At 38.9% G+C, this 24972-nt stretch overlaps 1 protein-coding gene across 1 annotated transcript in view; it reads left to right on the top strand.

The window, feature by feature from the left end:
* The first annotated feature begins 808 nt into the window (after positions 1-808).
* The window catches only part of LOC126095672 (histone-lysine N-methyltransferase ash1), a 328263-nt gene continuing 304099 nt past the window's right edge, over positions 809-24972 (top strand). The window contains exons 1-4 of the mRNA XM_049910428.1: positions 809-905; positions 1001-1153; positions 2041-2172; positions 22387-22674. Coding sequence (XP_049766385.1) covers positions 1016-1153; positions 2041-2172; positions 22387-22674 — 558 coding nt within the window. The 5' untranslated portion in view covers positions 809-905; positions 1001-1015. The remainder of the gene's footprint in view (positions 906-1000; positions 1154-2040; positions 2173-22386; positions 22675-24972) is intronic.

The raw sequence follows: 24972 nt of genomic DNA, 5'->3' as shown, positions 1-24972 counted from the left end.
GGGGAGTGGCAAATTCTACACAAGCAAGCGAGAGACCTAATTTGCAGGACACACTCTGTCATGAAATGCAAAGCACGTGCACATGCGCCCTCAACTGTTGCTTGGAACTGGCAACAGTGCAGTCCCCGCCCTTGTCTTGACATGTGCGACCTGCCATTGTTCGTGGATCAGACTATAGTTCTGTTGAGGTCCCTCTAGTTCGTTGGTCTTTTTTTTCCATTCACTGGAAGTTTATTGTGGCATGTATTTCCTCAATGTTAATAACATGATCAGTATGTTGGCAGAATATAGTACTGTTTACTAATCCCATCTTGTCAGTAAAATGAAACATTTGATAATTGACATTGAGGATCCGTAGGTTCCATTTACCTATAGCTGAACATAAATATCAATTTCTTGTGAATGTTTGGTATTCTAATAATATTTTAAAGACTTGTTACATGTAGATCTTGTTGATAATTGTCAATGTGATTGGAGAAATATGTAAGTAATCTACGAGCCTTAAGAACAGGAGAGGGCTGAAATGTTGGACTGCTATGTATACAGTTTCAGAATTAAAATTGAAGTTAGATTCATGAACTATAATTGTGTGTTTTCAGTATTGTATAATTGAACACTAAATTTCATGTCTACATATCTTACTGCTCAGTGTTCACTTTAAATTTTGTTTTTGGTATGCTCATTTATAGTTGTGTTCACTGACTATATTAGTATCCAATGGTCACATATGTCTTTTTCTCTTTTTGGTTTTAGCAATCATGAGAGTTTATCCTATAGGCAAAACAAACCAAATATTGGAAGCATGTAAGGGTGAGGTGATGCTGCAGCAGCAACATCTTATTATCCCAAGCAACACTGATGTAGTTCAAGAGCTCTGCAGTTCTGTACATGCTCTATCATGAAAGGTTTGGTCCACATGCCCATCACATGAGTAACTTTGTATCTCGATAAGAATTCCTAAACTGAAAGAAATATTTTTTTTTTCTTTCTGTGATAACAGAACAGTAAAATCTGCATGGAACTGTACAGCATGCCCCAGCTAGACAAGGCATCTCCAGTGTATCAAGACACCCAGTTTGAAGGAGGAGGAACGGCAACTGCACCAGCAGGAGATAGTATTATCAACCAAACGTCAAGCAGTGATGTGAAAAAGGTTGGTCAGATGTGGCTCCATACAAAAAGCCTTGCTCATTCTGAACACTATGCTTAAGTGCAGAAAAAGTAGAATAGTATGTAACAGTACAGAGTCATTTATATTTTTCTTTTTTCTTTTAGACAGTCACAGAGTTTATTATTAATCATGTCTACTCTCGGCCTTACGTTGGTCACATTGAAAGAAAAGTAGAGTATCATAAATCAACTTTTCTCTCTAGACAGAATGTTTCTTTTTTCCCCTTCCTATTATAGATTTTAATGTAGTTTTTGAGTGGTTACAAATAATTCAACAAAAGGCAAAATTCATTTTAGTAGTCAGTTGTAAACACACTCTCTCTCTCTCTCTCTCTCTCTCTCTCTTTCTTTCTTTCTTTCTTTCTTTCTTTCTTCATGTGTGTTTTTTCTTTTAAATAACTCCAAATCTTATTTGTGGACTAGCATACATTTACCCCTTTCAATTTCTTAGGTTTTCATTTCTTTCTGTTTGTGCCCAATTCCTTTTTGCTGTCAACCTACTGTCTGCCTTTCCACCAATATTTTTCGCTGCCCTGTGTAACATTCGTAGGAATCCGAATTGTATCCTTCATGACTCGGTAAGTATTTCCCATTTTTCCCACTGAAGTTTCAATTTAATGAAAAATTATTCAGTGCATTCTTCTTGTTTACTGATTAAAGATTGACAATATTGATTGTATAACTGCCAGCAGTTGAATGTGTGATAGCATTTAAAAGTAAACGCTTTCGTAGACGTAACTTTACAATAGCTTGATGCATTTAATTTTAGTGGGAAACTTTTCAAAAGCACTGAAATTCTAATTTTCATATATGATATAAAGAGTATCCGTGCTTATAGCCCAGTATATATGTAAGTTTCTTTAATTCTAGTATGCCAGTGTAGCGAGTGATACGTTACCACTGTTAACGAGTTCTGCATGGAGTGCAGTGATACACCGCCCTGCAGATGATGATTCAGAACCTGATGAACTTCCATCAACTGTGGATATGGATGCCATCAAGGTATGTATCTATACAGTTCAAATACAAATAACTGCATGGATGTAAGGAGAAATTTATCTGAGAGGGGTGGGACCCAAAAATTGCTATTTTTTAGTATAAATGAGTTGGGCAGTTTTGAGATGTCACACAGGAAGAGCTGAATTTTATATATGACACAAAAAACATACTAGTTCCAGAGAACTTACGATTAGCCATAATGTAAGGAGTTCTGTAATGAGTAAAAGCTATACTTAAGATTCCAGTGGGGTGGGGTAGGAGAGGGGTGGCATGCCTCTTCTTGTCATCCCCCCACTTGCAAAGACCCATGAATGTTTGATGTTGTTAAAAAAACTTTAGAGAAGTTTGAGGTCTCTGATATTTGATGTATGGGTCATTCCATGCCAAGTGGTCTAAACCTTCCCACCATCATGTCTCCAATTTTCTTCAAATTTTATCTGTAGCACTAGTCAAGTGCTAAATTAAGTTTCTCAAGATTTCAAGCCTCTAGCTGCAATACTTGCTGATCTACACCCCCTTGTCTGAAGGGTAGTAAGTTCGCATGCGCGCGACATCAGACAAAATGCCATTTTTGGGGTCTCATAAAATTGAAACCAATTCATAAGAATGGTTAGTAAGATGAGACCCTGTACAGTTTTTTGTGCTGATTCAAACGAAATTAATTATAAGATTACTGATGCAAAATCCGGTCAAACAAGTCGACTCAAAGTGTACCCCTAATTCTGTCGTGACTTAATGCGACAAATTTTGACCAATATTCAGACTGCAATAATTTCCTTGCAGATAAAGATATGGACTTGAACTTTTTACCAAGTCTTATCTTTGTGCTGGACATAATACAGCTGGATTTCCAACTACCCAGGCTTTATAGTCGCCTTGCAAAATCTCTTCAAATTTGGCAGTGTCAGCGCAAATGGCTTTATTTACCAAAGTTCAAAGCCCATTACTACAAAATAGTCAGCCTGGATTTAATTGTGAATAGTATCATCTGAAAGAGAAACTCTTGCTCTACAAGATGGATATATTTTTCTTTTGCAACGCTTCCATTAAGTGCTTATTTACTCACGTCAAAGTATCTTATATTTTGTGTGCGCAGTGCCCTGCGTTGGTCCATGATGGCTGAGCCATTACTGGTTATCACAATAAAACCAGCATCCCCATCGCCATAGGGGCCACGCCCGATAGCCATGCAGTAACAGCCACGGGTGGGTATCTTTACTGCAGGTTCCCAAGCCTGATTACAGGGTGTCTTTACCACAGGATCCCAAGCCTGATTGTGGGTTTCTTTATGCAGGTTCCCAAGCCTGTCTTCCTCAGTTACTTCATCATTCTGGAAGCATCGTTGATTTGCAAGAGAATGCTTTCAGGAAAACTGTATTGCCGACCAGATGATGTCACTGATGGAGCTGGAATAACACCAATGATAAGTTGTTCTGGAATCCAGCAAGTATCACGTCTTAAGGGCCAATAAAATGAACTTGCAGGACCATGAGGATGCATAAAGCTTATGAAAGCATCTTTCTGTTCGACTGAGATTTCAACGATGTTTCCAATCCACCATTTCTTTTCATAAATGCAAGCAACATACTGCCCAGGCTGAAGATCCATGACTTGAACTACTACTTCAGCAGCACTAATTTTGGCCAAAAAAGATGTCGCATCATTAGAAACTCTACTGACCTTAATTGTCGTCATATCAATGGGCAAAAAATGGTGGTTTTCTCTTGTGCCAGCTAGAGTGTGCCCTTGCAGGAATCTTTCTTCTTGAGAAGCTTTTTCTTCTTCAACTTCCTCTTTGCTGATGAAAAAGAATTTGATTCCATTGATATTATCATTGCAGAAGTTGAAAAGATCTTTGGGTGTTAGAATCTGGTTTTCATATGGACGTTGCAAACTTGCTCTTGCTGCCAACCGTTTTGTTGTGCCTCCAATGCCATCACAAGGCGACTTTCCATGGCTTGTTCCAAAGAAATTCCATTCTGCTGTTATTTCAAAATCTTCTTTGTGATAGCATAAGTTGAGAAAATTCTTGAAATTCTTATATTGTGCAGCTGAACCATCACTGAAGTAGTGGATGTGGCTTATTTTGGAAAATTGCATCTTCAGGTAATTGATTACTTTTCCAATGTAAACATGGACAGTAATCGTATCGTGTCGAAGGCAGTCACTAATAACACAAAGATTCACACATTGCACCTCTTCGTTTTCACAGTAGTAGACTACAAATGGATGAACTGTTGCTTGACTGTTTTCCCAGTGAAAGCCTTGCACTGCATCTTGAACAATAAATGAATAGTTTTCAGCAAAATCCATTAGTATTATGAATTCGCCTTCTTTCAAATCAGTTTTGAGAGCTTTCAGGTGCTGGCTTTGATGCTTGGCAATGTAGTGATGACAAGACAGGTTCCAAATTTTTGCTGCAATATCTTCAACATACTCTTCTGTTGAAAGCTGCTTTGTTTCTAAAGTATCCCTGTCGGTATGAATCCATTGTTTGTACTCAATCAGTTCTTCAGGGTCATTATCTTCAAAATATGTTGCAATAACTGCTTCTACACCTTCTGGACCAGGGCAGTTTTCACAACGATGAAGCATACAATCCTTGTTTTCCAAGCTGCAAACAGCTTTGCTAAGAATTTCCTTGTAGTCTTCATTGATTGATGCACCAGTGAGCATAAGCTTGACATTTTGGTGTATTGTACAGACACAAACTGAGTGCATTCCAGCAGAGCCAACTGTAACACACCATTTTGGTCTAAGCTCGCAAAACTTTGAGAAGCCAATTTCTGGTCCATTTTGCTTCTGATAAGACACGTACATTTCCTTCAAATTGCAAAGCAACAACCGCTTTTGCTTGTACACCTTTGTTCCTGAAATTCTCACAGGCACACAGTCTTTCTTCCCTGGACAAAGTCTGCTGAATTCGTCATCTTGAAAAAAGTCATGTACTTTCTGGACAACTTCATCTGAAAGCTTCCTTCCTTGCCGATTTGCTGGAAAAGCTAGAACACCTTGCTCATTCTTCAGTTTTCTCGCTTGCTTTACCATTCTTTCTGATACATTAAATGCTGTTGTCGTATCTTTAATTGTCCAGCTTCTTGGAACCAAGGTCAATATTTGAACTTTTGTCCTACGATTTGACACTTTACATTTTTCTTTCAACTCTTCTATAAGATTATCAAGATCTGCACAATTATTGCATGGGCGACTTTTACTTGAACTTGGCTGTTCATCGTAATTGATTCCTACAGCAGCAGCAATTTGATTCCCAATTAAACTTTGTGCATCCAAGATCTTTCTTTTTGCATAGCTTTGCTTATCTCTTTTACTTAGTTGTCTTCTTTTCAATGGTGAAGCACCAATAAATGATAAACTTTTGTTGATGGCTGGTTCAGTTTCATCCGTTGTGAAATCTTGTTCAGATTGGGTTGATAGTGATGATGAATCTTCTAGCTTTTGGTTCAGTGCCGACATGCAGCGAGGGCAAAGCTTCTGACCAGGTTTTATATCAATCACTTCTTTTTTCTTTAACAGGCAAAGTTTGGCAGCTGTTTCATTATCAAGCAGTCTAAGTCCAGCTTTTACATTGTGATTCCTCTTCTTGAATGGATTGCAACATTTCTTTTGCATCGCTTGATATTCATGTAGGAAGAGGGCTTCATGGTGGAAGCAAATGATGGAATTTTCGTCAAGTTTGGCTTCTGAACGCGAAACAAGCAATTTCTGGTCACATTCTGTGAAATCACTAAACGCTTTGAATCCAGTCTTCTTAGCATAGAAGATAACATGGCACTTTGATGCAGCAGCATCTTTTCCAATTGAACAGGGGGCCAACGATTCTTCTTCTTCATTAACTTCTGACATCTCTCACTGGCCAATCACTGAATAAAACACGAATGAAATATCCAATTATATCAGTAATTCTAAGCGACTATTAAGATTCAAATTCCTAGAAATGAAGAAAAATTAGTGCATCGCGCATACAAAATATAACAACTTTGATGTGAGTTAATGAGTACTTAATGGTCGCGTTGCAAAAAAAACAAATGTCAGTCTTGTAGAGCAAGAGTTTCTCTTTTAGGTGATACTATTCACAAGCAGATTCAGGCCAACTATTTTTTAGTAATTGGCTTGAAACTTTGGTAAATTTTACCGTTTGTGCTGACACTGCCTAATTTGAAGAGATACTGCAGGGCGACCATATGGCCTGGATCATTGCAAATCCGGCTGCATTATGTCTAGCACAAGCATGAAGCTTGGCCAAAAGTTCAAGTCCATATCTTCAACTGCAAGGAAATCATTGCAGTCTTAATATTGGTCAAAATTTGTCGCGTTGTGTCACGACAAATTTTGAAGTATACTTTGAGTCGAGTTATTTGACCGGGGTTTGCATGAGTAATGTTATACATAATTTCGTTGGAATCAGCAAAAAAAACTGTACAGGGTCGCATCTTACTAACCATTCTTATGAATTAGTTTCGATTTTATTAGACTCCAAATATGACATTTTTTTTATGTTGCATGCACACGGACTAAGTACACTTCAGACAAGGGGGTCTAGATCAGCAGCTATTGCAGCTAGAGGCCTGAAATCTTGGGAAACTTACTTCAACACTTGACTAAAGCTACAGTTAAAATTTGACGAAAATTGGAGACCATGATGGTGGGAACTTTTTTCAGTTTTAGACCACTTGGTGTGGAATGACCCGTATCTAAATTTTTATCTTTTTGATTCCAATTATTTATCATGTTGTGACTGTCTATAACCCACTGCATACACAATTATGTATAATATATTCCAGTGTACTGAACATATAATTGGAGATTGTTATTGTTTTAATGAGTAGGCAATTTACAGTAGTTAACAAACTGTGGCATTTAAAATGTCTGTTGCTTTCTTCAAAGCACAAGGTGGTTTAGCTTGAAGTTAATAATTTATTTAACACTGATTTCTACCCATAGTAAACAAGTTTTGGAGATGAACAAAGACATTTCTGTGAATGTGTCCTTTTCTGTTTGTCATTTATCCAGTCTATTCCACTATGAAAATATCTTTAAACCTACTTTTACACTTTGCAGATGACTGCATGTTGCGTGATTGTGTACAGATGTCACTTCTCTTTGTGTTCTTTCCATTGATGCTGTGTGGGGAGAAGCAGCAGCTGAACATTGGCATTAGCTCACAGTTTAAGATACTGTCTTTTTCTACCTGCCTGCAAGAACTCCCACATCTCTGCAAATTAAAATTGCTCTTTGATGAAAAGTGCATATCAGCTTGCTGGTCTCATTTTCCTCGGGCTGTCCCAGTGTTAAGTTTGTTTCTGAACAAAATGCATATCTGATGTGGTATTCTGTGAGTTCCATCTATGTAATTGACTCATCAGTAACGCAGAATATTATTGAAAGCCAGCTGGGGATCAGATTACATCCACCTGTCACCCTTGTGGACCTCTTGGCTAGAGGTAGCCTTTTGAAGTACATGCTTTAGTTAAAGTCTGTCATATTCAAGTTTAATTTACATTCTGAATTCTCCATTGACAATATGCATTTGTACTTTACTAAACAGAACCTGCTTTGAAAACTAAAGTAACTCAGGATCTCTTCCAGTCACAGCAGTGCTGGAAGAGAGACTAGTCCTGATGCAAAGTCTGTTCAGAATTTGAACAGGAAGTCCTTAGTTCTGAGGCAGTATGTTAGTCCGGAGATTTCATTAATTTTTTTCAATTTCGAACATTTTCATTGCCAAAGAAGTAGACTGTGGGCTTCATATGTGCAAGAATTCTAAAAATGAAATTCAGCACCTCATCCTTTGCTACAAGAATTAATTGTTTTACCACTAGAATGTTCAATAAAACAACTTTAAATATGACTTACTCTTTTGCAATTCTGCAGACAGAATTTGGTTTACAAATTTAGGGAATGTTTCTCACATCCAATCTGTTTCTTTTCAGCTAACCTTCCGATTGTCTACCTAATTATTAAGTACATAAAGTTAAAGAAAGGCAACCATAGCAAATACATGTGAAGAGCACAGAAACACACAACAGAAAACAGCATTCACACTAGCTTTTGAGCATGAGCCCTTTGCCTAGCAGTAGTACACATATTAACACTCACAACCACACAGACACTCAAGCACACTCTCGTGGCTGTAAAAAAGGCTAATTATTGATACTTTGATTATTGATTAGGCAGAGGGGGAAAGGGAGGGAGGAGGAGAGAGAAGTGAAGATACAGAGGAAGAAGGGAAAGAGGTTGGAGAGGAGGGGGTGGGGGGAGGAGAATGCTCACTTTTTGGGGGGGGGGGAGCAGTTTAGCGCATGATTTGGACAGAGGAGGAATGATGTGGATGGAAGAGAGTAGGGAAAAGGTAAGGTAAGGCAGTGGAAACAGGTTTACGGAGGTTTAGGCAAGGGGGATTGTGAGAGAGCAGGATGTGTTGAAGAGACAGTTCCTATCTGTCTAGAGGGAAGTTTCCAAATGACCCTCATAGTGAAGCAGCTGTGGAAGTCATTTGTGTTGCTGAGTGCACCATGTCCAGCAACTAGATGGTCAAGTTTGCAGTTTGCCACAAATTCGCAGTAGCCATTCATATGAGTAGACAGTTGGATAAATGTCATGCCCACATAGAAAGTTGTACACTAATTGCAACAAGCTTATATATAACATGTGTGCTTTTACACACACGTGTGGCCATGTCTTTTTGTGGGTAGGAAATGCCTGTGACTAGACTGTGGTAGGGGTGTTAGGGCGCTGTATGGGGCAGGTATTGCACATGGGCCGGCCACAAGGGAATGGCCCATGGGGGTGCAGGATTGGGATTAGGATTGGAAGAGGGATTAAATATTTATTGTGTGTGTGTGTGTGTGTGTGTGTGTGTGTGTGTGTGTGTGCGCGCACTGAAACTGAAATGTATTAGCACCCTTCTTCAGTGGACCAAATGGAGTACCACTGAAGACACAACCTTGAGGACACTGTGGGAAAATTACTGCATTATGTAATAGTAACACGCCCATGCCAGGACTGATAGTAATTCACAAATTTTTAAACAAAAAAGTCACGATTCCTTGGATATTTCGAATAATGTAAACCATTTGTGTTCTGATAACTATGTGGTTGCTGATCTCAGCATCCACACAAATGCCGGTTAGTTGTTGAAATGTGAGATACAGTTATCTTATGCCTACCTCAGGCAGTTGCCTAACAAGCAGTTAAAGATTTTTTTAATAAACAACAGTGCAACTAAATGCATTGAAGTCTCCCTACACTTTGTTGTAAATACTTCACTCTCACAATCTACAGATTATAAATTATTTTACTCGTGTTACTATTACATAAAGCAGGAATTTTCCCACAGTGTTCTCAAGGTTGTGTCTTCAGTGGTACTCCATTTGGTCCACTGAAGAAGGGTGCCAATACATTTTATTTTCAGCATTTGTTGGGATGACTAGGTTTAAAAGAGTTTTAGAGGGTGATAAATAACTCACCTGCTCTGGCATTTAGTTCTCTTTCACACTGCATCTCCATATAGTAGTTTCATTGGTATTTATTTCTGGTATCAAATAACCCTCTATGCCTAATATGGCATAATTTACATAATTGTTGTGAACTCAAGCAAACATTTAAAAATAAAAAGCTGCATGCAGCTTGTAACTGCTGTACAGTTTGAATTTCTAACGGTTGCCATTTCCGTCGAGGCTAAAAATGATTTTAAGTCACTTAAAGAATAGTGGCAACATTTCACACTAACTCCTTGCATAATGTAGCACCTTCTGGTTTGTTGACAGTGAAGTGCCAAATTTCAGTTTTTAAACAAAGGCAGTATTGAATGAGAGAACAGAGAATTACTGTCCTAGCTGCAAGTTGGTGTATCTCATTTCTCTTCAGTTCAAATGATCTTCTGCATCTGTACTACATTAATCATCATACAGTGGTTGGTGGAGACTACATAGTTTACTAGAATCATTTCCTCCTCTCCCCCTGCCGTCCTATTCCATTCACGAATGACATGCGGGAAGATGATGGTCAGTACCCCTTTGTGTGAGTCTCAGTTTCTTTTTTTTTTTCTAATTATAGAGATTGTTATTGTTGGAGGTAGTGTAAGATGTTGACCTATTTTTGGAATTTTATGATTAAGGGAGTCTGGGATGTACATCATCTTGTTACTGCTGTTACCGAAAATTTTTATTATACTGTCACACTGACCTAGTGAACCCAAGAAAGATGGTGAAGCTGTTCTTTGTATTTTTCCTGCCTCTTCTGTTAACCTTGGTAAGGGTCACAGACTTATACCAATTTCTCAAGAATCAACCAAACAAGGATTTTATAAGTGACCGCTTTCGTGTGTGAACTACATTTCCGTATGGTTCCTCCAGCAAATCTGAAGCTGGCATCTCACTCCTTCTGGTCATTCCACCATACATTGCTTCAGCCAAATACTCCTAAATACAGTAAAGTTGTAACTACCATAGCTAAACAGTATTGGAGCCCTTTTTTTATTTATTTAAATGAGTTACATTAGAGTCAGCTGCTAATCTTTGTAGTTCATTTTTTGCTTATTTCTTTAGTGAAGCAGGATTTTTTCATCATAATAAAATGACAATAGATGACTCGTGTATATATATAGAAGTAAGTTTTAATGAGGATAGGACACCTGATCATCTGCAAATTTCTCCATTTCATACAGAGCTATTCCAAAAGAAGGAATGGATTTCAAATATTTATTGCTTCCAAACTACAAAAGATAGGAACACAATTCCAGTGATCCTGGAAAGAGAAATGTTCAAATTTTTATGCATTTGGTGTGAACACCCTGTGTTACACAACAAATATCAAAATGGTGGCTCATTCCCTGCCACACGCAAAGCAGTTGATCTCTCATTATCGAATTCACAGCTTCAACAGTGCGATGTCACAGACTTTTGAGTGTGTCAGGCATACTGGGGGTTAAACATGGTCTTTTACTGTATCCACAAATAAGTCATAAGGTGTGAGGTCTGCGGGGTGTTGGATTTTAAGAGGAGAAGCAGAAGATGAACTTATTTGTTGGTGGGCTCCCAGATCTCCAGACGCCACACCTTGTGAGTTTTATCTGTGGCTTTATGTAAAAGACAGTATTTGTATCCCCACTATGCCTGACACTCTTGAAAGGCTGTGACATTGCATTGGTAAAGCTGTAAATTTGATAACAAGAGACCAGCTGCTTCGTGTGTGGCAGGAAATGAGCCACCATTTTGATATTTGTTGTATGACACATGATGTTGACATTGAATGCATAAAAATTTGAACTTTTCTCTTTCCAGGAACATTGGAATTGCATTTTTTTTTTCTTTTGTATTTTGGAGGCAATAAATGTTTGAAATCTGTTCCTTCTTTTTGAATAGCCGTGTATTTTTGTGGCGTATTCCTGGTCCATTAGATTTCTGGTGCATACCTTTCACCCATTATTTGAGTTAGCTGACTGACAACTTACATCTTTCTAAATACAAGGTCCACATTGCCGCAATTGTGGCAGCAGAGTACACGAATGCTAGAAATGTTGATTAGTGGCAAAGAGCTTTTTATGAACTGGATATGTGGTTAGGTACTCTATCCATGCTGGTATATCAATGCAAGAACTGAAGCACCAAAGGAAGTGCTGGATTTCAAGCTTTGACCTGGTCTCAATTAAAACTAAAAGAGTTTCCACTGCTTCCGTCACCACTGAGTCCAAGAGAACTGCATTGACGCTCGTGACTCGTTGTGTGACAGTGACAAAATTCTGTTATTCTGAGAGATGATGATGAAGGAAACGGTGGAAAGTGATTTGGCGAAATATGTAGTTAATAGAAATATCGGTTTTACTCTCTACAAGGTATGGAATCTGGCATTTTCTTTGTACAATTTCCAAAGATGTCACTACAGTGCATCAATATCTCACCAGGTTATGAGAGTAACTGTAAATTCAGTTTATGCAAAGCTCTTTGACGAAGAACAACATTTTTCACCATTTTGTATTCTGTTGCTGTAAATACAGTGATGTGGGTGTTGTGTTTAAAATAACAGCTGTGAGTACTACAGCTTCAGTCTGTGATCTCATGGCTGAAATGTTTTTGTAGCTGCATGCCCAATATATAATCTTCAGTTCAGTTGCATCTCTCTTCAGATATTCCAATGCATTATTTGGCTTATTAGGCAGCAGTGTGAGGAATTGTACCAAAACTTCTGGAAATAAACAAACATGACATAACTTGATTTCAATTATCTACTGATTTCCAGATTTTACGAACTAACAGAGTAAGCTTGGTTTCAACGTGACCAGTACTTGCGAAAACGATGTTGATTCCTACATAATAGTTGTTAGGTCTTCTGGAAGGTAGTCATATATATGTTCTGTAATACTATAAGAAATCAGTGTCAGTAAGTGGTCTGTAGTTTTACATGTGTCTGGTGACCTTGGTTTATACATAGAGTATGTCAGATTACTACCCAAATTCTGATTGCAAAAATACTTCACCAAGATAACAAAAATCCTCTAGCAGAGTGCTGCATATATGTTTATCCATATATCTTATGCCATTCTGTGCTGATGATAAACATTTAAAGTATTTATAGAGGTTGTTTTTGGCCCTGTATTTCAATCAAAACAGTGCTAATCAACTGAAGAATAGAGCAACATGGTGCCAGTAGTAATAGATCACACATACACGTTCGGAGACAGCTAAATGTTTGCAGTATGAAGCAAGTATTGTTTGAGGACTTTTTGGTAGGGAGGACACAGCATAATATCTTGAATGGAGAGTCATGTTAGGTGTAGAAGTAACTTCAGGTGTGCCCCAGGGAAGTGTGTTGAAACCTTTGCTTTTCATATTGTACAGGGTGATTCTGAAGTCACTATACATTTTGTACTTAAACAGATTTTATTAACCAATATGTAATGGCACTGCAACTTACGTTACAATAGGACGTAATTTAAGTACATTTCAATGTGACCACCTTGCATGTCTAGGCACCCCTCTCCCCGCCCCAGTGCTCCACTGTAGACCAAAAACCCTGCCCAAGCAAATCTGGTGTAATATCAGCAGCTGTGGCTCGAATCGGCTGCGTTAAGAGTTCAGTGCTGCGGATCTTCACCTAGTATATCTTAGACTTGATAAACCCCCAGGCAAAAAAGTCTAAGGATGTCAAGTCAGGAGAGCAGGGTGCCCACATCTGTGGAGAGGCACAAGCTATCCATTTGCCAGGAAATGCTTGACTCAGATAATCCTGAACAATGAGAGCAAAATGGCATGGTGCACCATCCTGTTGAAAAACAACAGTATCCATAAACCCATCAGATACCAACTGGAGCTCCAAAAACTGTTCAACAGTTTGTTCTGCGAAGAGGAAGGGCCCGTACACTGTTGACCTCGTTATTCCTAACCACACATTCACTTTTGCCGTGTCGTGTTGCCACTCCTGCAGCACACTTGGTTGTTCATCTGCATAGATCCTGCAGTTGTGTCTGTTCACGTGTCCACAGGTATGAAATGTAGCTTCATCACTGAACAAGACATTTTGCATCAAATTACCATTTTCAACAGCTTGTAGCAGGTCATGAGACACATCTTGTCTGGCTGTGTAGTCCTCCATTTCAAGCTGATGTACGAACTGGATATGGTACGCATGGTTGTGCAGCTTGTAACGAAGAACTCTCCATACAGTGGTTTGAGGAATACCAAGCTCCCTACTAAGTCTCCTGGTAGATGCGGAAGGGCTACATGTGATCACATCCTGCACACTTTGCACGGCCTCACTGGATGTTCATCATCTGCAACACTACCAGTGTGCTGGAATTTATTGACGAGGGTCTTGATAGCAAGCGTGGTGGGGCCTGTTTTCCGGAATCGATGGGCAAAGTCTGTCTGCACCTGTTCATACGTCATTCCACGAAGACGAGCAGAAACAACAGCGACTCCTTCTTCTTTGGTTAGCATTCTGTCGTAGTTCCTGCAAGAAACAAATATTCTGTTACTATATCACTGAAGTGTATAGTGACTTTAGGATCACCCTGTATATTAAGGGCCTTGTGGGGAATATTAATAGGAACATCAGGCTTTTTTTGCAGACGCTGCAGTTTTTTTTATAATGAAGTACTGTCAGAAAGAAGCTGCATAAGTATTCAGTCGTATCTTGACAAGATTTCAACTTGGTGCAGAGATTGGCAACTTGCTTTAAATATTCAGAAATGTAACATGTTGCACTTCACAAAACAAAACAAAAGTAGTATCCTATGACTAAAATATTGATGAGTCACTGTTGGAATCGGCCAACTCATACAAATATGTGCGTGTAACACTTTGTAGGGATATGAAATGGAAGGATCAGACAGATTCAGTCATGGATAAAGCAGGTGATAGACTTCACTTTATTAGTAAAATACGGGGGAAATGGAATCGGTCTACAAAGAAGATTGCTTACAAATCACTTGTGTGACCGGTTCTAGAATGTTGCTCAAGTGTGTGGGACCCATACCAAATAAGGCTAACAGAGGATACTGAACGCACACAGAGGAGGCAGTATGAATGATCACAGGTTTTTTAATCCCTGGGAGAGTGGCACAGAGATACTGAAGGAACTGAACTGGAAGACTCTTGAAGATAGGCGTAAACTATCCTGAGAAAGTCTATTAGCATTAAAAGTTTTAAGAACCGGCTTTAAATGGTTACTTTTCGATTATACTGTGACCCTATATGTATTGCTTACATATGGATTGTACAGATAAGATTAGAATAATTACTCATGTACAGTGCCATGCACCTCGTGGTGGTTTGCAGAGTATAGATGTAGATGTTGAAGTGTCAGTTTGATTATATTTATTATGTTATTGATGGTACTGTGGAGTTTGATTGTATTAATGAGCGCAGTCAAGAAAAACAATTACTCCATGAAATATCCTTAAAATTAACATATCGGGTCTAGATTTAGGAAGTAGGATAAGGAAGAGAAGGAAAAACTGTAGGTAAATATTGACTTTGGGGGAGGGGGGAGATAAGAGATGCTTTCTGGTAGAATTTCGCCCAGAGCATACTTAAATCATCGCTAATACTTAGTTTAAGAATCATGAAAGAAGATAGTATACGAGGCTAATCTGGAAAGTAAGGTTACCAGAACTTTTTGAAGTACAAAAAATGAATTTATTTTAATAAAATTTACATGGCCTGTAGAATAGGTCTTACACCATAATCACCATTTACCTCAATACTTTGTGTCACCCATGGGAAGAGTTTTTTGATTCCTGTGTCACAGACATCTCCCTCCACCTTTATCAGACAGTTCTTCACTTCCATTTTCACCTCATCAGTGACAGAAAAGTGTTTTCCATGAAGGTGAAGGTGTTCCATCAATTTAGTGAACAGATGATAGTCGCTAGGTGCGAGATCAGAGTTGTGAAAGGGGTGGCTTAAAACATCCCAACCAAACGAAGTCAACATCTCTTGTGTTGTTTGACCGGTGTGCGGACGCGTATTGTCCTGAAGGAGACGTACTTCCGTTGTCAGCATCCCACGACATTTGTTTTCTATGGCTCTGCGAAGTTTCTCCGTAGTCTAACAATATCTTGCAGCATTGTTGTTTCACCTTTTTCCCAAATAATCAATGAGAAAAACCGCTTTTCTGTCCCAAAACACTGACACCATGATTTTCTTCGCTGTTTGCTGAGTTTTGAATTTTTTTGCTGAATGAGAATGAGTATGGCACAACTGCATTGATTGTTGTTTGCTCTCTGGAGTATGGTGATGAGTCTAAGTTTCATCTCCTGTCTCTATTGAGTTGAGAAAAGCCTCACCTTCAGTTTCAAAACGGTCAAGAAATTAGTGAGCAGCACTGACTCCGTTCTTTTTGTGTACTTTGGCAAGCCCTTTGGGCACCCATTGTGCTCACAATTTGTGATAATTTAGTTGATCAGTTAAGATTTTATGAACAACAGCTTGTGAAATGTTTGGACAAACTGCATGCAGGTCGTCAATTGTCTAACAATGATCAGGGAGTAGATGTTCTTCAATTATTTGCACAATATCATCAGTCACAACAGACAGCCTCCTACTTCTATCTTCATTGTGAATTTCCGTCCTTCCAAAATTGAAATTCCTTATCCATTTTGTCACATGCTGCCGTTACGTTAAGTCCTCTCCATAACTGAAACAATTTCATGATGAATAACAGTGGTGTTCATACTCTTAGCGTTTAGGCAGTGAATTGCAGTGCGCACTTTGCACTTGGCAAGAACCAGAAGGAGAACACTACCACAACACTAATCAATGAGCTACTGATTGTTGGGAATGCTTGTTCCTTCTGCTGGCTTCCTGCTACATGGCAGTGGCACCAACTTTAACCACGGACATTCCATACTTAAGCTACTTGCCGTGTAACCTTAGTTTCCAGAGAACCCTTGTATGTGGAAGAGTCCTGGAGGCACCTGAATTTTTTGTATTGGTTATATCATGGTAAGACAGAGATTTTGGAATCCGATTTTAAATTGTAAAACATTTCCGAGGGGGGGGGGGATGATATTGACTTTGAGCACAATTTATTGGTTATGAATTGTAGATTAAAACCAAAGAAATTGCAAAACGGTAGGAAAGAAGGGAAATGGGACTTGAATAAGTTTAAAGAACCAGCGGGTGTTGAGAGTATCAGAGGAAACATTAGGCAACGATTGACTGGAACTGACTGGGGAAAGAAATGCAATAGAAGAAGAGTGAGTAGCTTTGAGAGATGAAATAGTGAAGACAGCAGAGGATCAAACAGGTAAAATGACAAGGCCTAGTAGAAATCTTTGGATGTCACAGGAAAAATTGAATTTAGTTGAGGAAAAGGGAAAATATAAAAATGCAGCAAGTGAAGCAGGCGAAAGGAAGAATGCAAATTCTAAAGAAAGAAATTGACAGGGAGTGCAAAATTTCTAAGCAGGAATGGCTAGAGGACAAAAATAAGGATCTATAACTGTATTTCTCTGAGGGAAACATAGATACTGTCTACAGAAAAATTAAAGAAATCTGTGGAGAAAAGAGAAACAGCTGTATGAATCTAAAGAGCTCAGATGGAAAACCAGTCCTAAGCAAAGAAGAAAAGGATGAAAGGTAGAATTAGTATATAGAGGGTTCGTACAACAGAGGTGAACTTGAAGGCAATGTTATAGAAAGGGAAGAGGACATACATGAAGATAAGATGCCATATATGTTACTGCGTGAAGAATTTGACAGAGCTTGAAAGACCTAAGTCAAAACGAGGCCCTGGTAGTAAACAACATTCCATCAGAACTATGAATAGCTATGGGTGACCCAGCCATGACAAAAATGTTCCATTTGGTGTGCACAAGATGTACAATACAAGTGACGTACCCTCAGACTTTAAGAAGAATGTAATAATTACTACTCCAAAGAAATGAAGTTCCAGTACGTGTGAATATTACTGAACTATCAGTTTAATAAGTCATTATTGCAACATACTAACATGAATTATTTACAGAAGAATCAGTTTGGAGTCCAGAGAAATGTGGGCATACATGAGGCACTACTGACCAACGTTTATCGCATTTGTTGACTTAGAGAGAAAGCTTTTGACAATGTTGACTGGAGTGCTCTCTTTCAAATTTTGAAGGCTGCAGGGGTAAAATATAGGGAGCAAAGGGCTATTTACAACTCATAAAGAAACCAGAGAGCAGTTGCAAGAGTTAAGGGGCATTAAAGGGAAGGCATGGTTGAGAAGGCTGTGAGACAGGGTTGTAGCATATCCCAGATGTTATTCAGTCTGTACATCAAGCAAGCGGTAAAGGAAATCAAAGAAAAATTTGGAATAGGAGTTAAAATTCAGGGAGAAGAAATAAAAACTTCACAAAGTTTATCGATAACTTTGTAACTCTGTCTGTGACAGCAAAGGACTTGAAACAGCAGTTGAATGGAACAGACAGTTCCTGAAAGAAGGAAATAAGATGAACATCAAAAAAAGTAAACAAAAAACGGTAATGGAATTAGTCGAATTAAATAGGGTGATGCTGTGGGAATTAGGTAGGGAACAAGACAGTTGAAGTATTACATGAGCTTTTGCTATGTGGGCAGCAAAATAACTGATCATCTCGGAAGTAGAGAGGTTATAAAATGTAGACTGGTGATGGGAAGAAAAGGGTTTCCGAACGAGAGAAATTTGTTAACATCGCATATAGGCTTAAATGTTGGGAAGTATTTTCTGAAAGTATTTGTATGGAGTTTAGCCTTGTATGGAAATGAAACATGTGCGATAAACAGTTTGGACAAGAAGAGAATAGAGACATCCGAAATGTGGTGTTACAGAAGAATGTTGAAGATTAGATGGGTAGATCATGTAACTAATGAGGAAGCGTTGAATGTAATTGGTGAGAAAAGAAATTTGTGGCACAATCTGAATGAGAAGAAGGGATCTTTTGATACAACACGTTTTGTGACAATTTAGTATTGGAGGGTAAAAACCGTAGAGGGGGATACCAAGAGATGTATACAGTAAGCAGATTCAGAAGGATGTAAGTTGCAGTAGTTAGTTGGAGATAAAGAGGCCTGCACAGGATAGAGTAGGATGAAGAGCTGCATCAAACCAGTGTTTGGTTGAAGACCATAACAAAATAGTAGCCCCAGGTTATTATATCAAAAGAATGAAGAACTGCAACTATTCATGCTCTCTCAGGATGATTTGTGGAACAAGATACATGTAAGAGAAAAAAGATAAGCTCAGATGTTAGTAACCTTCTGAATGAGAAAATATGAGTGCTTTATCCAGATTCTATCACAGTGGCTTAATGAATTACTTGACGAAAATTTACCTATGGAATTTGAGACTTGGTGTTGAAACTTTCGAGGACACGTTATGTTTCACAGCATCCAGTTTTCCTTTTTTAAATGAAATTTTGAGGTTTTATTTCTTCACAAAATGTTGCTTATTAACTTGGTGTTAAAAATATATTTGCCAATTTTAAATCTTGAATTTTACTAGAAGAGCAAAAAAAAAAAAAATAGCCTTGTGCCTCCTGCCTTAAGATTGCGCACCTACCATGACAAAGTTTTTATCATTACTACTACTACTACTACTACTACTACTACTGTTACTACACTATGATTCAAACGGTGGATAGAAACACCAGGAAGCAATCAGAATGTATGAAATGTAATTGCATAGATTACAACAATCTACTCACCAAGTGGCAGCAGGAGAGAACACATGTCAAGGTTAGGGAAATTTGCAAGTTTTTGGAGCCACTGGCTCCTTCTTCTGCCAGAAGATTTGAAGGGGAAGGGAGAGTGATGAGAGACTGAAAAATTAAGCCCAGGTGGTTGGGGAGAACCAAGGATTTGGTGAAATGCCAGTCCCCACCTGTGGAGTTCTGAGAAACTGATGTCTGGGGGAAGAATCCAGATGCACATGCGGCGAAACAGGTACCAAGGCCGTGACTGTCATGTTCTAGAGCACGCGGTACTACAGGATATTGGGTGTTGTCAGTTTAAATCATCAGCATATGGACATCCATCCTAACTAATAACTTGGTTACAAAAGGCCTAACAGTGTCGTTTTGTTGGTGGCTCTCCCTTTGATAGCAGATCTTTTGCCAGTTGGTATAGCTGGTGGTAGCAGGTGCATAGTGCTAGTTTGCAGTGGGGTCAGTCACAGGTGTAGGAGCCTTAAGGTACGGAAGTGGGTGCAGAAGGAGCACAGAATCGTACAAGGATATTGTGGGAATTGGGAGGGTGACAAAAAACTGTTCTAGGTGTGGCGGGCCAAATGTCTGACAGAATACATCTCATCTCGGGACATGATTTTAAGAAGTCGTAGCCTTGTCAGAGTTGCTGATTACTGTATTAAAGGCCAGAATAACACTGAGTAAGAGCAGATGGAACTCATAAGTTTTGCAAGTATCAGCCATACCAGGATTGGATGTGATGGCCTGAGAAATCTGCTATTGCACTGGGCTGGTAATTACATCCAGCACTGAAGTGACAATGGTGTTGTATTGCTGTGAAGAGTTTGCATCCAAACAAATACATTTGCATCAAACGCCAAGGCTGAATGGGAAGGAACATTTGACATGGAAAAGATGGTAGCTGTGAGGGTGTAAGTACTGTGGGTTGTTGGTAGGTGTAATGCGAAGAGAAATGTGTAGCTGACCCTAGGTGAGGATGACGTCAACATCAAAGAAAGTGGCATGGAATTCGGAATAGTTTCATGTGAAAATTAGGTGGGAGAATGTATTTAGAGATTCCAGTAATTACTCAGCCTTACCATGAGTCCTACAGCAAACATGTCATCAATGTATCTAAACCAAACCTGGGACTGAAGGCTTACGGATCCCAAGAAAGCCTCCTCCAAGCCATATATGAAAGGTTGGCGTAGGGATGAGCCATCCTGGTTCACATGGCCATGCCCCTGATCATTTTGTTTGTCTGCCAGGCCATCACATCCAATCCTGTTTCTACTGACACCCCATCCCCACCTGCCTCCTCCCAAGAAGAAAAAAAAGAAAGAAAAAAAAACCCCCTTAGAGGTACACCTTTTGTCACTCAGTATGATCCAGGTCTTGAATGTATTAATCAGCTGCATTGACAAGGCTATAACTTCCTTAAAACCTGCCCTGAAATGAGGTCCATTCTTCTCTGCAATAGCCTTGTCAGCTCTATGTCTCTTGTGCACCCATCTCCCTACCCTATGGCTCCTACCCCTGTGACCGTACCCACTACAAGACTTGCCCTATGCACACCACCCCTGTAACTGGCAAAACATATACTCTCAAAGGGAGAGTAATGTGTGAAATGGCTAGCCGGGTACCAGCAGTTATGTACACACTGTTCAGCCTTTTATACCCAAGTTTTCAGTTAGGATGAATTGGCATAGGAGGAAGCTGTATACTAGAAAGATCCAACATTCTGGTGCACAGCATGCTGGACAACATGATAGTCGTGAACTTGGTGCCTGTTATGACATCCGCATTCTTTCCCCAGACACCAGTATCTTAGAACTCTGCAGGATGGAACAGGTGTTACATGTCCTTGGTTCTCGCTATCTGTGTGGCCTTAATTTAGATTAATTTCATTGGTCTCAGCATATCTTCTCAGTAATTACTGCCTTATTTGCTCCCTTTTAGTTTTCTGTGTCTTTTATTTTCCTTGGTTTCTGCTCTTAATAACTCGTGCATGTTGTTTTGTCAGTATCTCTGCTCAGCCGGTGCAGTCCCCAACAATCAAACTTTCCTTCTCAACCCCTCGGTAAGTCTGCTCTGACCTTGGGATCTTAATGACTTTTCTGAACTCTCCCATTTCGTAAACCTTGCAAGTCTTTTTCCTCACCCCCTGTTCCTTCCTCTTCAACCCTTCTGCCGGAAGAAGGAACCACTGGTTCTAAAAACTTGCAAATTTCCTTACCTTAACATATGTTTTCTCCTGCTGCCACTTGTGTAGATTTTTTATCCATCCAGTTACATTCTGTTTTTAATGTTGATCATATTTGTTGATATAGAATTTATGAAATGTCAGCCAACCTAACTTCTGTTGACAAGAAACCGCGTGTACATGGCACATGGGAAATTAAGAGGGAGCTATACGTTGTGTGGGGTAAATGACACCTCTCTTAACCATTCCCAACCATTTCTACTGCACTTCCTAGAAGAAACATATAGTTCAGAATACTAGGAATATCATTTATGTTTTGTTTCTGTTGCCTGTAAAACCAATATTCTCGTTGAATTTTCAATTTCATACAGATAAATGCCTAACCATATTCTTTTCTAGTCTAATTTCTGATGGAAGATTATCTAAAGTTACAGCCATATTGCTGATAGCTTATTACTGTGAGGTTATTTCCACTTGATAAATAGCTTTAATGCTTTTGTTTACTGTATCATTATAAACTGGTGAGAAAAACGTATTTCATTCACTTTTATCTTTGCTTCGTAAAATTATCTTCTTGAGGTAGAGGGAAAAGGTTTAATTTCTTTTGTTTGCAAATAATGTTTGTACATAGTTTGGAAACTTTTTAGATGGATACTTTTTCTCATTGATTTTTGTCTTTCTGTGATGAAGCATTTCATGATAGTGGAATAAACAAGCAAATCTGTGTAAACTGTGCATTTCTGAAATGCAAGTCTGTAGAAATAACTTTCCTCGAGTCTTTGGTTTCATAGTAGTAGTCTGCCATACTTTTCACAAAGGTAGCTATATAATATTAGTAATTGTATTGTTCTAGGGATCTCCGGCAACTCCACTAGAAGCTTCTAAGACCATGGCAGGAGGAGCGATGCCATGGGGTCAAGGAAAAGTGGACAGGGGTAAACGAGATGAAAGTAAGGAGCCAGAAGAAGATGATGATGAGGATGAAGATGATGATGCTGATGCTGCTGGCAGTGGGAGTGAAGAAACTGATGGAGATGATGACAGTGAAAGTGATGATTCTGTTGATAATGATGATGGTGATGATAATGATGGAGATTCTGGTGATTCTGAATCGGTTGACAGCTCTGGCAGTGATTCTGAAGTAAGTGAAGTGTTCTGCTTCTTTGTTAAATTTACTTTGTGTTTAATCATTGGACGAAACAGCACTTATGACAATGGAGAATGTTACTCTCTGATGTGTGTAAATAAGTGATTGGATACCATTTATGTCCATACACTTTCCGATGAAGCTTCAATAAAATTTCTAGAAAATCAAGTAATTAGCAAAACCATGAATATAAGACTTCACTAATGAGACGGTAATGGAGAAAATAAATAATTTTAGCTTTGTCAGGTACCAGCTTTAAGTCAGCACGCTATTAAAGTGCAACAACGTGACATTAATTCATGACCATATTTGTGACAGAACTGGAGCATCCACTCATTAATTGGCTGAAACTGAAATAACATGCAGAACAATTATTCTCATGTTCTTTTTCTGTGGTTCGTAACTAAACTGTCCCAGACATTTTTGGCATTCACTTTCACAGGTGGGGCAGTCTTATTATGTTTTTCAGTACTTAAAAACTGATACATTGTAATCCTGCGTTTACATTCCCGGAATTAATGTTTCCTATTGTTTACGTTTTTTTTTTTTTTTTTTTTCTATTCGGTCCCTTCAAATTACAAATATTCATTCCCATCCGCTTTTCCATTGTAATTATTTTTCCTGCAGTTTACACTTAATGAAACAGTGGCAGAGGAATTAAATAAAAACAGAAACATATATTATGCGGACACTTCAGAATGGCAATTTTAGGTGCATTGTTTTTGCAACTATGGTTGCGTATTATACTGGTATAGAGGTCAAGCCTGAATTGCAATATGCACGCCTCTAACTCAGCTGTAGCCTTCACGAAATGCTTAGTGTATTCCACTTTTTTTTTGTTATATATTGCTCATTGGTTTCTTACTTTGAAGTGAATGAAGAGACTGCTTTGGTCCATGACGACCCTCGTCAGACCGGAAGGGATCAGATGAACATTATACCATTTCTGCTTTTGCAGTAGCACAGAATGTGGATTTGGACAACCAACCATGCCAGAGGGATGTGGGAGTAGTTACCCCATTCCTCTCCTTTCCCTTCGAGCAGTCTAAGTACTCATTTGTTTGTACTCACAACTGACTGCCGTGTTATTGTGTCTCATTCTATTTGAAACACAGTGACACTGCCACAGCATTGGCATGCTTATAAACATTGTGCAGTAAACTTTCTTGAGCACTGTTTTCCTTCATTCTGAATTAGTTGAACTTGTTAAAATATGTAACAATTCATGCTGCTAGTGCTTTATCTCCTAACAATGCCAACCTAATAAATAACTATACTGTAGTGCTGTAATCAAATGAAGTGTTGGGTTGAGATCAAATTCCAGGGTTAGGCCAATCAGAAGGAAAATTGGCTGCGATAAACAAAAGCTATGGTAGCGTTTTTTCTGGATAATACAGGGTGGTCCATTGATAGTGACCGGGCCAAATATCTCACGAAATAAGCATCAAACGAAAAAACTACAAAGAAAAAAACTTGTCTAGCTTGAAGGGGGAAACCAGATGGCGCTATGGTTGGCCCACTAGATGGCGCTGCCGTAGTCAAAAGGATATCAACTGTGTTTTTTTAAATAGGAACCCCCATTTTTTATTACATATTTGTGTAGTACGTAAAGAAATATGAATGATTTAGTTTGACCACTTTTTTTGCTTTGTGATAGATTACACTGTAATAGCCACAAACGTGTAAGTACGTGGTATCACGTAACATTCTGGCAGTGCAGACGGTATTTGCCTTGTGAAACATTACCTGTATTAAAATCGACCATTTACCAACTGCGGAAAAAGTTGATATCGGGTTGATGTATGGCTATTGTGATCAAAATGCCCAACAGGCGTGTGCTATGTATGTTGCTCGGTATCCTGGATGACATCATCCAAGTGTCCGGACCGTTCGCCGGATAGTTATGTTATTTAAGGGAACAGGAAGTGTTCAGCCACATGTGAAACGTCAACCACGACCTGCAACAAATGATGATGCCCAAGTAGGTGTCTTAGCTGCTGTCATGCCTATTCCGCACATAAGTAGCAGACAAATTGCGCGAGAATTGGGAATCTCAAAAAAGTCGATGTTGAGAATGCTACAACAACATCGATTGCACTCATACCATATTTCTATGCACCAGGAATTGCATGGCGACGACTTTGAACGTCATGTACAGTTCTGCCACTGGGCACAAGAGAAATTACGGGACAATGACAGATTTTTTGCATGCATTCTATATAGTGACGAAGCATCATTCACCAACAGCGGTAACATAAACCGGCATAATATGCACTATTGGGCAATGGAAAA

Source organism: Schistocerca cancellata, chromosome 8 (assembly GCF_023864275.1).
Source record: "Schistocerca cancellata isolate TAMUIC-IGC-003103 chromosome 8, iqSchCanc2.1, whole genome shotgun sequence".
Lineage (NCBI taxonomy): Eukaryota > Metazoa > Arthropoda > Insecta > Orthoptera > Acrididae > Schistocerca > Schistocerca cancellata.
Note: the sequence above shows the minus strand (reverse complement) of the source record. Positions and strands in the feature narration are given on the sequence as shown.